This window comes from Cnephaeus nilssonii, assembly GCF_951640355.1.
Source record: "Cnephaeus nilssonii genome assembly, chromosome: 5".
Lineage (NCBI taxonomy): Eukaryota > Metazoa > Chordata > Mammalia > Chiroptera > Vespertilionidae > Cnephaeus > Cnephaeus nilssonii.
This window is the reverse complement of record NC_137076.1, coordinates 96,081,599-96,100,522: the sequence shown is the minus strand read 5'-3', so window position 1 is coordinate 96,100,522 and position 18,924 is coordinate 96,081,599. Positions and strand designations below refer to the sequence as shown.

At 41.1% G+C, this 18,924-nt stretch overlaps 1 protein-coding gene across 2 annotated transcripts in view; it reads left to right on the top strand.

The window, feature by feature from the left end:
* Positions 1-14,348, top strand: part of GABRB2 (gamma-aminobutyric acid type A receptor subunit beta2) — a gene marked incomplete at both ends in the record, with an annotated part of 197,522 nt that extends 183,174 nt beyond the window's left edge. For both annotated transcript variants that reach the window (XM_079773294.1, XM_079773293.1), the window contains one exon: positions 14,001-14,348. In XM_079773294.1, coding sequence (XP_079629420.1) covers positions 14,001-14,348 — 348 coding nt within the window. The remainder of the gene's footprint in view (positions 1-14,000) is intronic.
* Between the last annotated feature and the right edge of the window lie 4,576 nt (positions 14,349-18,924).

The window sequence follows — 18,924 nt, the reverse complement described above, 5'->3', positions numbered from 1 at the left end:
TCTCTCTCTCTCTCTCACTCACTCTTCCTCTCTCTTATACACACACACACACACACACACACACACACACACACACACGCGCGCGCGCACACACTTACTATACCTCACTATACTTTCCACACTCTTACACATACAAACCACACACAAACATGTCTTACTTTTCCCACTTCCTCTTGTGTCACTGAACCAGAATAACCCAAGATAATCTATAATAATGAAAGCATAATATGCTAATTAGACCGGACAGCTGAACGACCTTCTGGGCATCCTTCCGGACGAAGCTGCTGCGGCAGGGACCAAGGCAGAGGCGGTTAGGGGCAATCAGGCAGGCAGGTGAGCAGTTAGGGGTGATCAGGCAGGCAGGTGAGCGGTTAGGGGTGATCAGGCAAGCAGGCAGGCAAGTGGATAGGAGCCAGTGGTCCTGGATTGGGAGAGGGATGTCTGACTGCCGGTTTAGGCGCGATCCCACAGGGATCCCTGCGGGATCGGGCCTAAACCAGCAGTCGGACATCTCCCAAGGGGTTCCAGATTACGAGAGGGCGCAGGCCGGGCTAAGGAACCCCTCTCCCCCGTGCATGAATTTCGTGCACTGGGCCTCTAGTTACATATAAATAGCTCATGCTCATTTCTAATAGTTATTGCTTATATCATATTAGAGGCTCAGTGCACGAAATTCATGCACAGGTAGGGTCCCTAGGCCTGGCCGGCAATCAGGGCCGATCTGTGGGGCGACCAGTGGGGCGATCAGAGGCCCTGCTCACACCTGCCTTGGCTGGCCTGGTGCCACCTACTTGCCGGTCCCACCCCCCGCCACCGCCACCAGTTGCCTCCCTCTGCAGGGTGACCTGTGAGGTGATTGGGGGGGCTGCCACTGGCACCCACCTTAGCTGGCCTGGCACCTCCTGCTCACTGGCCCTGCACCCCCCCACCACCACCAGTCACCTCCCTCTGTGGGATGACCTGCGGGGCAATCAGGGGTCCCCACTGGCACCTACCTTGGCTGGCCCAGCACTACCAACTTGTCAGCCCCGCTCCCCACCACCAGTCGCCTCCCTCTGCGGGGTGACTGGCGGGGCAATCAGGGGGCCCCCGCTGGCACCTGCCTTGGCTGGCAACCTGGTGCTGCCCGCTTGCCGGCCCCGCCCCCGCCACCACCACTGGTCAGGGCCTGCAGGCAGCTCCTTCATTGAGCGTCTGCCCCTGGTGGTCAGTGCGTGTCATAGCGACCGGTCGCTCCACCGGTCATTCTGCCATTGGGCCAATTTGCATATTAGGGTTTTATTATATAGGATTCTTATAATTGTTGTCTGAAAGAGAGAAGGGGGAGAGAAGGAGGAAGTTAGGGGGCAGGAGGACGGGGGTGATCTGGACTGACAGTAACTGCTCTTCCCTGGGAGCAGTCATGCCCATGCTGTTCAGCTTTCGTATTGAAGTTGTCACCAGAGTCAAGATTCCAGTGACACAGTTGGACAGAGACCCCCTATTCTTTTCCAAGCTGGGACATACCTATAACAACACTGCGCATGGCTCCCTGCAGATATAGGTCCCCATGGAAAACTAATACTTCTCTAACTCAGAGCAGTAGATTGAAACTCAGGAGACTCAACATTCAGTCTCAGCTCTGACACTTTATAAGCCATATTTTTAACATCAGACAACTCCACGTGTCTTGTCATCTCCACCTTAAGCATCATTGAACGTCTACTGGAATCATCCTAACTGAAGTGTGTTAGTTCCATAGCCTCATATCTATTAAACATACTATCATTTATTTCTACTATATGCAAATTTGCTCAATAATTTAAAATTACACTTTCACAGAGCACATATCCTACTCTGTGATTAGGAACAATTTTTTAACACTTTTTTTTTAAAAATATGGAAAAAAGTCTATAATGAGAAATATTATCAAATAATTTCCTGGATCAAGGACACCTAAAAGTACTTTGGACCTAACTCTTACTCTAAAAATGGCGCATCCAAAAACATATACTTCTTACATTGTCTATATTAGAAGAGAAATTAAATAGTAAACTGAAAAGTAAGTAGTAAATAACATAGCTGACAGGCCCATTAGATTATGATAATATTGGGCCCTGGTGTAGTAACACTTACAGTTTTTACACTGTTTCCTGTGATACCTCATTTCATTATCTCAGATCACCAGATGAAAGGGAGTGTTGGGGAGGGCAAGAATTTCTCCTTTAGTTCTTCTGGCTGGACTAAAATAAAATTTATAGAAGACCTAGAGTAGCAGGGGGAAAAAATTAATACATGCACATGGGACATTCACAATATCTCAGATCATCAATTGAGACTCAAAGAAATGATCAAACCTGGCACTTTTTTATACTTTTGAGACAAAGAAACAATACATTTCTGAGGAAATTGACAGGATAGAGAGTTAATACCCATTAGGAAGGAATCTAAGCAAGGTCTGGGCTTGGGTAGTAAATTAGTGAAGGTTATGCAAGGCTTGTTTAGATGGGCTTTTCTGATCTGGATTCTCTTTACTGTGAGAGAGGGTGTCTCTCAGCCCTCAGCAGTAGCCAGGGCACCCATCACATGGGAGACTCACTTATCTCCTGCTTTTCATGGGAAAGAGAGGTCAGGGTTTGCTTCCTGCACAGGCTGTTTCTTAAGTAACTTTAATTCAAAATCATCAATATGCCAATATGCATATTTTGGGCGGCCTGTTTTAGGTCCTGACAGTGGATATGATCCCCATTTCATAGATGAGAAAACGGATCACCTATGAAGTCATCATGAGACCCACTTGCAGGACCAGCCCTGGAAGCTGCCTGCCTGCTCTGGGTCACCACCTGGTCAGTGTCTCTGTGCGGCCCTCCCATGCGGTGGGCCTGCCATCTCCTGTCTGGCAAGAAGGCAGAAACATGCTGTGACTTCTAGAATGAGAATCACAACCAAGGAATCACATTTTGAAAATATATTTATTGTCAGAATATCCAGGCCACCACTATACAAAACTTAATAAGCAGCAGAGAAAGTTTATATGTCACACTTGGTGGTTTTTATTGTTTTTTTTAATCTTTATTGTTGAGAGTATTACAGATGTACTGCTTTTTCCCCCCATTAAGCCCCTTTACCCGGTTCCCACCCCACTCCAGGCCTTCACCACCCTATTGTCTGTGTCCATAGGTAATGCATATATGCTTACAAGTTCTTTGGTTAATCTCCCCCCGCCCCCAACCTTCCCTCTGAGATTTGTCAGTCTGTTTCATGTTTCCATGCCTCTGATTCTATTTTACCCACCAGTATATTTTGTTCATTAGATTTCTTTGTGGTTTTGCAAAGCACACAGCAATATTTTGCCCCTTCGGACGCTCAGTTCCATTCCAGCATTTCAAATACATCACCACTAACATACCATGTGGTTACATCAGGCCTGGGGTCAAACCCACTTTGTAGTGGGTTGCTGACATAGTCTCTCAGGAGAAATGTGTCCTAGGGTTCAATTTTAAGGCAATGATTCACCTACTTGTAATGTTTCTGATGTTAGTATAATACTTACATATACTATAAACATTTAATTTCTTTTCTTCTTTATCAATACCTACCAATAAGTTGATGGTGTATTTTAAGGCTGATAAAATCTCAGATTCTATTCAATTTAGTAACAGCTCTAGTATCATGAACACAATGATTCCTGAGAAAACTCTGCAACGATTCTGAACTGTTGAGAAGTATAAAGTCCAAAAGAAAACTGTGTGTTCCATGGGCAGCTTTGGGAATCAAAGACTAGCATTAAATTTTTATTCCCCATCTTTCCAAGAATGATAAATTATTTTGTAAAACAACAAGTACAGCACCTCCAGCATCCGCGCGTTCCTGGAGAAATTAGGAATTTTTTATGGCCTCTGCTGAGAGGAGGTTTGCGGGATATTTGATGCTTGTTTCATTTTGGCAAAGGGCACCCGGGGAATCATAAAAATGGACCCAGACATAATTTTGAAATCTCCCTCAGCAATAAACAAGCTGTCTCTGCCTCTCAACACTTGTAACTGCTGCTACAGAAATTTCTGGAAGCTAGATGAGCCTCAAGGGCACCGTAGCAGGTTCCTCCACTGAGGACACCTGCTGTGACTCGCCACAGGGGAGTGAGCGTCTCTGAGTCAGTCCTGGAGGACAAGCCTGCCAACCCCAGGTGCCACCCTGTGGGTGCCCTGCAGGAAGGAACCCGCAACAGGGAACACTGCTTCCCGCAGCATGGCAGGTTTCCTCAGCCGGGATCGGGTTGCTTTAGTTCAGCAGTTTGGAATGCTGGCCCCTGAAGCTGTAGTCACTGGCTTCATCCCTGTGAGTCCTTCAGCCTCACTCTGCTCCACTGCGGGACAACACTAGGCTTTTCTCACCACGGATGCAGATTTGGAAAGAGCATCACCAATGTGTTGATCACGAAGCAAGTATTGACCAAATTTCTGCTCCTGGAGACCAGCACACTGGTTAAGGGCACAGGCAGAGCTCGCTTAGTCAGTCCTACTTGATTTTGCATTTGAGACAACCCCGAGTTCAAGCCCCATGACTATACTTATCAGCCATGTGAGCATAGGAAAGCTCTCTGAGCCTCAGTTTCTTCCCTTGTGAAATGGGACTTACAGTTCAACCCTCAACAGATGGTTTCAAGGACGGCAGGAGGCAGGACGTAGACAGTACTTGCCAGGTAGTTAGCATGAGATAAACCGTAACCCTGAAGTTGATGTCTACCGTGGAAGGGACCACAAAGACAGAACTCTGCCTTTTCCTGTTACTTGGGAATTGTTTCTAAATTCAGAAGCACTGTCCCTCTCTGTCAGATGGGATAGTCCGCTGCCCCTGGAATACTCTCTTAAACTGTATTAGATCATCAGAAGGAAGAGCATATAACGCAGATGGTACGTGCTGCTGAGTTTCCGAGGAGGGAGATGTTCCCTTCAGACGCATGTTTAGGAAAAGCTTCACACAGCAAGAGGCGCATTCCATCTCAGAAACAGGAGCAAGGCGCATACCTGGGATTTAAACCCAGATCTTTCTTTTCTGTCAGAGAGAGAGCATTTTCAATATTTTACACAGAATCTAGCTGATATTTTATTCTTCAACAAAGCATCCGGTCAGCAGTTGGGTTTGATGTCCTTTCCTGTCTTCCTAAATTCACAATTTTCTTCTTTTCCTAACTCAGCCTGCAGCCTGTACTTTGTAAAGTGCAGTCACTTTCCCTTCCCGCCATCTGCTGACCTCAGATTTAGTGTCAAAATGGAGCGGACAGATGTTTGACAAGGCTGTGTCAGATTAACAGGAGTTCTCCTAACGAGAGTTGGGCTGTGAGAGTGGATGGTGCATTTGGCATGTGCTCATTTGGGTAATTCACCGTGTAATTGGCTAAATGCACAGAAGCCATCAGCCCACAGCTGCACAAGGGATCCCTGGCCGAGGTGGATTTTATGGTTGTTGCTCCAGCTCAGTCTCCCTGAGGGTTTAGCTGGTACCCTGGTTGTGAATAATTCAGCATTTCAAAAGGGGAGCACAAGAAATGACCAATTAACTTCTCCGCCCCTTTATTATATGGAGGATGGAGATTTTGTTTAGCACACTTGGAGAGCTACCCAATGTTCATTGAAAATTCCTTTTTTTAAAAAAAATTTTACAGTCATTGACTTTAAAAACATCAAAAGATCTCAGAGATCATTTAAGCCAGTGCTTCTCAATCTTTAACGTGCATGAAAGCTATCTAGGTACCTTGTCAATGGAACCTTGTTAAAGTGCAGATCTTTATTCACTGGGTCTTGGGTGTGAGGCTTGAGTTTCTAACAACTCCCTGGTGATACCAAAGCTGCTGAGTTGACTACCACACTGAACACATGGATGTCACCCAGGGAGCAGACATGAGTTACACCTTGAGTACCAACCCGGAATGACTAGTGGTTGCCTTAACAACTAACTATACTGAGAATTCTGTAGTTGATTGGGTCCAGGGGGTCAATTCACAATGCCTATCACAGGCTTAAGAATAGGAAACTTTACTTCAAAATATTCTCTATTTTTTTGTTGTTGTTTTAAATTACCTTTTACTTTTTTTTACAACATTTTGTTCCTTAGTTTTGTGGGGGTTTTTTGAGGTATAATATAACATAATTCTAGTTTCAGATGTACAATGTTATGATGATATCCTATATAATAAAAGCCTAATATGCAAATCGACTGAACGGCAGAACGACCAGCAGAATGACCAGTCGCTATGATGCACACTGACCACCAGGGGGCAAATACTCAATGCAGGAGCTGCCCACAGGCCCCAGGCCAGCCAAGGCAGGTGCCAGCGGGGGCCCCCCAATCGCCACGCAGAGGAAGGTGACTGGCAGTGGCAGCAGAGGTGTGGGGATAGCGAGCAGGCAGCGCCAGGCCAGCCAAGGCAGGTGCTAGCGGGGGGCCCTCGATCACCCCGCCAGTCACCCAACAGATCAGCCCTGATTGCTGGCCAGGCCCAAGGGACCCTCCCATGCATGAATTTCGTGCACTGGACCTCTAGTTAGTATATATTACAAAATGATCACCACCATATATCCAGTTAACATACACCACCATACATAGTTAACAATTTTTTGTATGATGTTTCATTTTTATGTTCAGACACTGGAACCTAGAAATACCAGCAGTTTGCTCAGGATTATGTAAGCTAGCTAGAGGTAGAGCTGGGATAACCAAAGCTGCAGTGTAAACCTAGGCTTCTCTCTCTGGCTGCACATTTTTATCACTGACTGCACGTGAAGCTGTTTTAAAACAGCTTTCTTCCGTTCTTTCATCGGCAGAACCAGCCGCAGAGTCCAATTCAGATTCAAAAAGCCAGGACACCAAGCCTAGGTCAGCCCCTGAGAAGTCCTGCAACTTTGGGGAAAGAATTTCTCTGAGATGAGGAAGTCTATGCCTGCTCTTTCTAATTCATTCTGATGCTGAGATAAAGGATATGAAAGCCATTTGACAAATCATAAGTGACTTAAGTAAATGGAGGACATTTTCATGAAAATTGCTACAAGAGAACATTAAACTTTTCCTCAAGATTATTGATTTTGGGAAAAAATTGCTGTTTTATAATTATAAATTATACTTGACATTATCATTGTCATAGGTTGAATTTTATCTGAGACCGTTAAAAATGATGACTTTGAATTACATTACTGAGGTCCTTCTGATTTCCCACCCACCTGTAATGTACCTGGCCTGTGCAAAGCATGCAGAGGCGTGGGTGGGGGCTCTCTCAAGCCAGCCAGCCAAAGTCTTGTCAGTGGTTCCTTGTTCTGAGATGAGATGGCTGCCAGTAGCAATGAGGCTTTGTGTTTCCTCGTTCATATTCAGAAGGGGAAATGGGGAGTTTTTCAATCCAAAGGCCTCCAACAAACCTTTTCTTTCTTTTCATTGGCTCAGTTGACTTAAGCCTCCCATCTCTGAACCAATCCAAGGCAAGGGGAGGGGAAATACCAATGTCAGGTCACATCTGGAAGAGGGGTCAGTCTATTGTTGTTGCAATCGGTGGGATAGATTTAACTACAACACCCACTGCAAGGGACTCACTGGAAAATGTAAAGAATCAGTCTCGCCTGCCTATGTAAATCAGTGACTATCATAGCGACTATTACCTTCGGTTATGTACCTAATTGTTTGCCAGATGTGATGGTAGGTTCCTTGAACAGCTTGTCTCAATCTGAAAACAAACCTGCATATAATGTAGCTTCATTTTAAAGAAGAGGAGGCTATGTAACCTCATTTTAAAGCTGAAGAAACTGAGGCTCACTAAGCTGTGGAACTTGCCCCAGGTCACCCAGCTAATCAGTAGAGCAGCTAGAATTTAAAGCTGATTCCAACATCTTATCTTCAAGACTTAATTAACTCTATAGATGTTCTTATCCACACCGGAATTCATCTATGAAATGTAATTTCATATTATCATTATCGTCATAATGAAACTTTCTTTATAGATGCATTTAATTTGGAGAAAGAGAGACATAGTTCCCCTAAGTAAGTGAAGCGGGAAATAAATCTAAAAACCTAGTTTCCTGATGGGTGCAAACTCTCCTTCTTAAAGTTTAACTCATTCTGTAGGCAAATAACAGAATGGAACATTTTGAGTGACTTCTTGCCTCTGCCCACTACAAGGATAAAGAACCAAGCAAGGCCCCCGAATGAAGCATCAGGAAGAAACGTTACTCACTGTTTTTTCTTAGGCATGTGAATAATGAGGTGTCAGCTTTACATACTTTCCTGGGAGACTGCAACCAGAGGATTCACACAGCCTAGAATCTGTAGGAAGCTCCCTGCCACCTCGATGCAGCAAAGAGAAGCAAGTCTGTATTGATGCATTCATGTTTCCTAAGAGTGACTGACCAACTGCTATGCCGCCCTCTGTCACCACATCCACAGCAGTTTAAGCTGAGAACTGGTTTACCATCCCAGACCTCTCCTGATCTGATATAGCACAAGTTCAGTTCCTTCGCCTGCTTACCTCTACAACAAGCATGTCAAACTCGTGGCCTGCGGGCCGCATGCCTTATTTATTTGGCCCGTGTTAACCTTTGAGTTTGATATGCTTGTTCTACAATAATAAAAGGTACTGTTACACCAATTTGACAGTTGAGAAAACTAAGGCTCAGAAAGGTTCAAATTTCTTGCCCATGATCACACTGCTTAGTGACCTTGCCTTTAACCCTGTCTGCTTTTAACTTGACTTCAGAGCCCACTAGAGCCTCTGCCCAAAAGAAGGTGAATGCTTACTGGTTTACCCTGCGAGTGCCCACAGCCTAAAGGTAAAGACTTTAGGTATTGTGGTAGCCTGTTTAAAATAGAACCTTTTATTTCTCAAGGTGGCTCTTCCTAAAATGCTGACGTGTACTATGTGGTTAGGTCTATGGTGGTTGCATCTGTACTGCACAATGAAAGACTTGTTTTTTCCTTGTTATTATTCCCTAAACAAAATGCAGTATAACAACTACTTACATAGCATTTACATTGTATTAGGTATTATAAGTAATCTAGAGATGATTTAAAGTACAAGAGAGGATGTGCATAGATATATGCAAATACTATACCATCCTATATAAGAGAGGAATATGCTCATTATTCAACCATCTAACGACCATATCATGGATCTGCAGGAGGGTGGGGCAGCAAACTACAAGTGGGCAGCGAAAAGCTACAGGAGGGGGCAGGGAAGCAAGTTATGAGGGGGGAGGGGGGAGAGGGCAGGGAGAGCTACAGGAGGGCGGGGCAGCTGGTGGAGAGCTACAGGAGGGCGACAGAGAGCTACTGGTGCACAGATTCGTGTGCAGGGCTACTAGTGTTATATAAAGGACTTGAGTATCCATGAATTTTGGTATCTGAGAGGGAAGGGCTTCTAGAACCAATTCCCCTTGGATACAGAGGGACCACTATACTTTTAAGCTTGTACGCACTGTATGCAATAAAGATAAAATAACTGATGCTAATGGCAGTGTTACTATAACAAATATAAAAGGCAAATAATTACAATAGGATTTGTAAGCCCCAAATAATTTCTTAATAGAAGAGTGAGAAAATGCAAAAATCCAAGAAATCTTAACTCTGCAATTTCCACTTACTGTCACTAGTATGTGGGTGGGAAATCTTTTATCGTCCATAAAGTGACATTGTGGCCTGAGGAACTTTAAATGTTAAGGCAGTGAACTGTTAACCACCTGGGAATATCCAGAGCTTTCTTTCCAAAGAAGAACACTCTGCAACTACCTAGTGTGCACTCAGTAGTCTGAGAGGTGAAAAAACGCCCACTCAACCACAATATAACATGGGGATTCTAGGAGAGCAAGAGAAGGCCACCAACTTTGACTTTTTGAATCCCTCCCCCAAAATAAATGGAGTAAAAGTCAGCAAATGTGGAGTTTAGAACTGGAATGTAAATATAGGTGAACTCTGTTGAAATACCCAGGTAGTTGCAAGAAGGTGGTCTTTTTAAGAAAAGCCAGTAGAATAAAAAAGAGCTGAGATGATTTTCACTCTTGTTTGTTTGTTTGTTTCTATTATGCTATCATAAAGGGCTTGAAATATCACGACATATTATGAGGATGGAGTTAGTACTATTAGCATTTCATAAACAATCCTTTCCATCAAAATCCAGAAATTCATGGATAGCTAGAAGCTAATTAAGTGGCAAAGCAGTAATTTAAATTTATGTTTGCAGATTCGAACCTTCACCTCTTTCTATAAATATTTTCACCCTAGGGTGAGACCCCTACGAAGTGGACACCGGTGGCTCTCAGATATGAACAGCCTCATGGTTGTTGTTTTGGTTTTTGATTTTTAAATTCACATGGGCAGATCACATTAGTACATGTCTCAAAGTTTCCTTTGTAAAATGATTCCCTATTAAGGGATTAAATTAATGAATTCATTCATTATGGACCAGTGACCTGAATGACCCTACTTTATTAATCATTACAAGGGAAAGATACTCTGCTTCAGACACACGCAAAAAGTCACTTGGCTTCGTGGGTGAATCAAATGAGCTTGGTGAGGTTTTAGGTTGTTGTTCTAGTGATAGCAAAGTTTTTAGAGGTAGATCTCAGAAGCAGAAAGGGAAGAGTAAGGTTTTCCTCTCTGAAGGACCCCAGAAGGTACAATTTTTCTAAAGGTCAGGATCAGCAGTGTGAAAATGTTCACTAGCAGGAGCTGTCCAGTGAGTGGATGTGCCTGCTCTGTCTGATCCTTCTCCTTTGGGTCCCTGCCCTTTCTAACCTCCACAAGCAGAGTGGAAAGAACACTGACTTCAGAGTGAGAGCCGGCTCTAATCCTGGCTCACCCTGAGCCCCAGTGTCCTTCATGCAGAAAATCTAGATGGATTTAGGGAAGTTTTTGCTGACTCCTTTCACCAGCTTACATCCTGTTGCTATGACCTCACAGAACCCTCATTCCTTTGTGATGGCAAACGTGGGCAGGGACTATCCCCTGTTGCTGTGTATTCCTAACACTGACCACTACAGTGGGGACAAAGAAGTATTCAAAATAGAACTCGCTTACATGAATTCACATGACCCAATCAGGCTATGGAGATGTAATGTGAAGTAGGAAAAAAAGTTGGCCCTGTAGTGAACTAAACTGAAAAATACAGGCCTACCTGAAGGACATTGAAATCCAGATTTTTAAACATCACTAAATAGTGGTCAAAATCACATTTATCTAAGCATTCAGCCTGCTGCATCAAATTTCTTTTAGATTTAATTAAGAAAAGTTGTGCCTTTTAGTTCCATTCAATGCACAATTACCAATCACTTAAAAAATGTATGGGGTAACAGAGGAATGATAGATAAGGAAAATTCACCAGACAAAAATCTTGTGGTCTTATATCTCCCTTGAAGATTGTGATCCTAATCCAGTACTGGGATTGTGAATGATACATACACACACACACACACACACACACACACACACACACACACATATATATATATATATATCTTTTCAGAATTATCTGAAAAATTTTGAATTTCATAGAGAATGAAACAGAAACTCACCATAATTATACAAATTATTCAGGAGTCATTTGTTCTAAACTTACAACATTATTAAAATTCCCTTAATAATACTCCACTGCTCCTATTATTTTATTATGATTATTATTATCGATTTACATTTTTCCCTAGTCGTGTCTGGTATATATTCATAAATGGTCTTATTTACAGTTGCCCAGCAGAAAAGCAAATATCCTGATGCTTAGAGAGGGAGAGTTTCCCAAATATCATCATGCATAGTAGCCAAGGGAAATTTTACCAAGTGGCTATTTCTTAGGTAGTTAAAATAACAGTTAACAACCCAGAGCATAACAGAGAAAGAGCTATCTGAAATAACAAGGGTTGGAGGGTCCCCGTTTCCATCAGCCTCACCTCCTTGAACTTGGAAAGTCCCAGTCATCTCCCCCCAAGCTTTGGACCCTGATGATCAAGGTGTGAGTTCCAGCTCTGCCATTTAGGACTTTGGGCAATTTGGTGAATGACTTCACTTATAACCTAGAAAAAAATTCTTTCCAAAGGATTGTTTTGAGCATTCAGTGAGACTTTCTGTAAAGGACTGATACACAGTATGCAACTTTAAATACTCCTTTCCTCTGTAGGGCCATCAAACCCATCATTAAGGCTATTACATGGCCTTTTCTTGACCAAGTGTTTCAACATTTATTGGGCTTAATTTCCAAATCTTATAAACTTTTAAAATTATTCTTAATAATATATTTGTTTAACATTTCCACTCAGCAAAATACTACCATAAACCAAACATAGAGAATGTCTGATCAGTGGGCAGAGATTAATTGCTCAATTATTATGTTCTCACATGTTTTATAGCCTCTATTTCTCAAAAGAGTTCAGATTTGAATTTATAATGCAGGGTCATTAAACCACATTTGAAAGCTAATTGATAATATATAATCTCAGCAACATTCTTTTTGCCTTCTGCATAATTAATGAAGCTCAGAGCATTATATCTTCCAATTAAGTGTTTGGTTATATTCCTTGCTTCCATATATCATCAGTTCCTATCATTGGCCTTTTTTTTTTTTTTTTTTTTTTGTAATTTCAAAAATTTTCCTGGAAATTGGTATATCCTGATTCTCCACCAAAATAAATATAACCTGCTTTTAAGAATAACATGTTGTGGCTAGGTTTTATTATCTATAGCTATTGGGCTTCTTAAAAATAAGACACACAATTGTCCCTTCTTTAAAAAACATTATAAATCCCTCAATCTTGCTGTCAGTATTCATCCTTTACTTTTAGTGTGGCCAATAAGAAATCATCCAAGAGAGAAAAGGGTCACCCTATCTGCACAGCCGCCTTAATTCTACTCCCTGGGCCCAGAATTCAACTCAGTACAGCCAATTCTTGACTGACTCTCTTCTTGAATCCTGCCTCCTTCCTTTCCCTCTCAAGTCAGTCCCTCACCTCTCACCCACTCACCACCCCACCACCCACAGTCTGCCCAGCTGTCTTTTTTAAGTTTCTTATTATTCTGAGTTCTATTGCATTTTGACAAGTCACACGTTGCCTGCATTTATATTGTTCAAAATTCTTTTTTTACCTTATTCATATCGATGCTACAAATTTAAGGTGGACATCTTGTAAGTGTGGGTGTTAAGCATCAATTAAATGAAGTTATACAAAAATGTTTCTGGTAAATGCTTAATAAATATTGCCTACTGTTTTTAGTTTTAGTGTTATCATGAATTCGTCTGTAATTAGGCTAATAGCATGAGCACTGAAATTTAGTAATTAATCCCCTAATATATTTTATATCTAGTACAGCTTAATATTTTATGTATTAGTTTCAAGACTATAAATTATTTAAAGGGTATCATGCCTTCTATGTCTCTGTGTCTCCTAAGTAGAAATAGTGAAAATTGTACTAGCAATAGTCTATTATATCATGACATCATTATAGCAATCTTCTAGGGTTAGATTACCATACCATTTGATAGATTAAGAAGCTGAAATTCACATAGCTTATAATGGCAGAACCACAGTTCAACCTTAGATAATGTAACCACAAAGCCAGTTCTCTTAACCACTATGACAATACAAAGTTGACCCATGAACAACAGGGGTGTTAGGGACACCGACCCTTGCAGTTGAAAATTCATGTCTAACTTTGGATTCCCCCAAAACTTGACTTGTCTCTTAGTAACTATGGGGGATTTGTTCCAGGACCTCCTGCAGATACCTAAATGGGAAGATGCTCAAGTTCCCTATAAAATGACATATACATCAATGCATGCAGTTAACCCTCCATATCTACAGACTCTCAACCTCAGATTGAAAACAGTGTTGGTATTGATTGAAAAAAAAATCCACATATAAGAGGGTCCATGCATTTAGAACCCATGTTGTTCAAGGGACAACTGTACTACCTAAACTATATATCGTAATGCCCTTCTATAATAAGCATCTAAAAGGCTTATTGTCTTGATTGTCTCATTTGATTCTTCTCTCTTGCAGATGGACCCCCACGAGAACATCTTACTGAGCACTCTTGAGATAAAAAATGAAATGGCCACATCTGAGGCTGTGATGGGACTTGGAGACCCCAGGAGCACAATGCTGGCTTACGATGCATCCAACATCCAGTATCGGAAAGCCGGGCTGCCCAGGCATACTTTTGGCCGAAATGCCCTGGAACGACACGTGGCACAGAAGAAAAGCCGCCTGCGGAGACGCGCCTCCCAACTGAAAATCACCATCCCCGATTTGACTGATGTGAATGCCATAGACCGGTGGTCCCGCATATTCTTCCCAGTGGTTTTTTCCTTCTTCAACATCGTCTATTGGCTTTACTATGTGAACTAAAACATAGCCTCCCTCGGGAAGCAAGGACTAGATGCCTCCTCAAACTAGTTGTACAGCCTGACGTAGGACTTGGAAAACTCATCAATCCAGGACAAAAGTGATGCTAAAATACCTTAGTTGCTGGCCTATCCTGTGGTCCATTTCATACCATTTGGGTTGCTTCTGCTAAGTAATGAGTACACTAAGGGCCTTGTGATTTTCCAGTTAAAGTGCAAGTGATTTGTACACATGCTGGCAAGACTGAGTCTGAGTGTTCCACTTCATCTGCTTAGTGTGCAGCTGACACGGAGGGGAATTATTTAGAAGATATTCTTAGAAGGCTCGATAGCACTATCAGTCATTTCTCTGAGAAGTCATATCCAGGTATTCCCATCTTCCTTCCTAAGGGTGGCATGCTTCTGAGATGGCACCATGCTTAGGAAACATTATCCTCAATGCCATGCGAACATGCTTATGGAAGATGGTCTCTGCCCATCTTATTAAGGTGATAATGGTGCCCTGGGATGAAAATTCCCACTGGATTCTAGAAGGTTCTCATGTAGTTCAAACAAGATGGGGGTAGTCAAGACAGAGATTCAGGAAGCCAAGTTGGCCAGTTTCAGATTGCTTGAGCACTGGGAATCAACTATGACGTCTTCCATTTTGGCATGTAGAGCCCAGGAGAATTCTAAACGTTATCATGCATGATGACCAAAGAAACTTTTCTAAAACTCTATTTCCTAGGTGGTTAAAAGAAGAGTTAAAAACCCAGAGCAGAGTGGGAAATCCAGAAATGACTGTTGGAACAAAATTGAAGCAAGCAAGCATCATGACCCTTATCAGCCCACACAGCATCTGGTCTATTCATATTATGGTCAGTGACAAAGGTAGAATGAGAGATTTTTTTTTTTGTTCCAACTTCACAAGCTTTTGACAACATGCCTATAGAGGCTTATATAGTTTATTTAATTAAAAGACACCCACAAGAGAAAAGTTAGCCAAATTAGCATCACCTTAGATCCAGGTTAGATTGAGAGTTATCAAATATATGAATATAAAGCGCAAACAGGTTGCTATTCTCACGCAACATCAGCTGTCTCTGCAACATTTTCCCCTATAAGTTCATTTCTGACTTTAATAGGGTATTTCCAAAGAGGGATTTGTTCACTTCTTTAAAGAATTAATGTTCCTTTCCAGCTTTTCTTGCTTCTGAAATTCTGATTATATTCTTAGAAGACAGAAAAAGTAAGGCTTTGGAGAGATTTAGTGAACTCCATTTCCTTATGTGCAATGAAATTCACCTTGCTATTTTCCATAGCAAACAATACTTCAAAGATTATGTGCACAAGTAGAGTTAGTTTGTGGGTTTATTAGGTTTTCTTTTTAAGATTGCTTTTGTTGTGTATGTTGCAATCTCCCCAATCAAGGAAAATATGATAAGAGTGGAAAATAGGATAACAAAGCCACATGAACCTGATGAAGGATATGGACCTCAGTTGATACTTCAGAAAAATGTCTAACTGATAATCAGGTAGGCATGGTGTATTGTTTTATTCCAGTTTTAAATTGTCATTGTACTTCATTCTATACTAATTGGACATATGAATTTATATGTTGGACAGTAAGAAGAATAAGCTAATATATTTTTATTTCTATTCATGTGAGGTTTATATTTTGCTTTTCTCATTGAGAAAATAGTGAACTGCTTAATTTTCCTTAAAGTTTGATTTGACTGAACTTTTTCTTGGAGCATGACTTTGCTATGTCTATTTAAAAAACAAAAACACTTCTTTTCAGAGTAATATTTCCTAATTTTGCATAATAGCCAAGACTGTGGATAAATGTTACGCTTTTCCCCCCTGATGATTTATTTAGCTGCTTGGAATAGGGTAGGTCCTATTGTCCTTCTATTCCAAGTATCTTAGTACTTAGCCTTCTGAATTTGGCGCAAGATTGGATGGTATTTTTCTCCCCACCTGTATCAGGGACTGTGGCCCTTATTTCTTGATTATACACTTGAACACCTCTGAGAATGACCTGTGGGCAGAATCCAACCAAGGTTCCGTCCATGGGCTGAGTAGAGATTCTTCAAGTTTCTCCAGGGACACACTTCCACCTAGGCAGCAATCTGGGGGCACCACACTAATAAAAGTGCCTGCCCCTTGTCACCAGGGGTTAGTCTGAATAGCATATACCAGGAAGGAGTATATTAATAACTCAGGTGCACAACTCCAAAATGCCATTCTGGAATGGTTTTTCTAGAGACAACCCTGAGCCCAAGTCAAGAAGTGGGCTCTTATTTGTAATTATTGTAAAAGCCATAAAAATCCTTGGTATTGTCACATAATAAATATTTGATATCCGAAGAAGTCAACAGAGTAATCTAGATTGGAGTGGAGAGAAGCAACCTCGCAGCATGAGCGTCAAAACCATATAACCAGGGATTCATTTCTACCCCCAGTGATAAGCAGAAACTGGAAAAGGAGAAAGGATGGAACCTGGAACAGATGCCCTAGAACAGAATCCATATGTTGGCATTCAATAACCACGTAGTTAGGAACAACTGACTCATCTTGCCCAGAGGTAACAAACGGTAGATATAGAATTTATTCTTTAGCTATATGTTTACTGTGGTTGAATTGGTATGAGAGGAGGGGGTCGGGGAAGGGTGTTAAATCTTATAAGTCCACAAAGACCAGTCAGCTTGATATTCAGTGGTTAAAATTAGGGGCCACAAAAGTATGTTTTGGCAATTCTGATATGCTATTGCTATCAGCTTATACATTTATGTACAGGTTTTTTAAATTATAAAACAGCCAGATAGCCAGCGATTAAGGTGTTTTTTCATCTTTGTGATATTCATAGGCGAATTCTGACTCTAAAATTCACAGTCGAAATGAAATCTTTGATCTCAATCTGTATATATATATACATACTGTACATGACTGCTAGTAGGTATGAAATGCATTTTCAGAACTGAAAACTCATGCAACAACATCATGTGTTTGCATAGGGAATGTTGCAGTTCTTTCCACTACAGTTTACTAACGGGAAAGACATAAGATAAGCAGTGCGTCTAGACCTTTCCTCTTCTCATTTCTTCAAAAGCAGTGCTCGGTTAAAAAAAATAATTAAATAATTAAATAATTAAATAAATAAATAATGGTTTGTGAACCAAAAGACTTTACATTGTAGCTTTAGTAACAACAAAAAAATATCTGTCAGCTTAAAAAAGCACAACACATAGAGAAAGTTCAGTAGAAAGCATAAAGGAGAAATGAATCATGCTTATTTTAAGCCAGACCTGCATTAAATTGGCAACTCACCCAATTTTCATTTTCTGTAGATAACTGTGTTCCAGTCTTATGATTAACTTCATACTCAACAACAAAAACAACCAAGCAATCAACAAACAACAGGTCATACAACAGTGTACATGTATATATGTGTATATAGAGATGCATATAAACATACATGCATAAATATGCATTCATACATTGGAAAACAAAAGGAATAAGCTAATATCTTTTATTTCCTTCATTCAACCAGTGTATGAGTGCTTTTAACTTGGCAACACAAATCCACATATTGAAACAAGTGATACAGGGTACTGAGCGTTTCTCTATCAGCAAATAATGCCTACTGTTCTTAGGAACCATTGCACAATCCGACACTACAATAGTGCTGTACCTCAGAACATCGGAAACTCACTAGTTCTCGCATTGCTTGTCTACTTGCTCTTTTTCAAGGAAACAAATCACATTGTCCATTGGTCATTTAAAAACAAAAATGTCTTAAGGAAACAGAAAATGATTTTTAAAAATCCTTCCAGGAGGAGGAAAAAAAATAACTAAACCTCACCATGTTGGTTAGGGCAAATATCTCAACTGTAGCAATCATGCCATTTTGCTAAGTGTACAGAGTCTACGTAATGTGAGCAACCATAACTTTCACTGAGTGTGTGTAAATATTAAAACGGATTTCTTAAATATTTTTAACTTCTAATTTGTATTTTATGGTAAGGCAGTGTGCAAATTCTGTTCATGGCTTATGTTGATGTGTTATAATAGACTGTAAATAATTAAATAATGCTGTAAATGAATAGTCTATAGATACAAATATTTCATTTTTTCACAATTTTTATTTCTTTTTTACTAAGTACAGTTACTGCAGTGCCCCAACAGAGTAATTGAAACATTCTTTTTGCATAAATGGTTTGGGATCCCAGATAGAAGGGTTTCAGTTTAATAACACACACACACTTACAAACTCACAAACATCTACACACATGTGCTCACTCACACACCCCTACACACACTCACTCATAGACTCATACATATCTACACATACATGCTCTCAGTCACACACATCTACACACACACACTTGCTCACACACATGCATCTACACACACATACACACACATTCAAACACAATATTCTTTCCCTTGCCCACTCACTCCCACTCTTACTCCCTCTATGGGAAACACACAGTATTCATGTAGTGAATGTAACAAACCAAGAGATAGCCTTAGAAATGGCAATTGGGAAAAGCAGAAATCATCATCATTTACTTGAAAGGGTTTTTATGTGTCAGAAT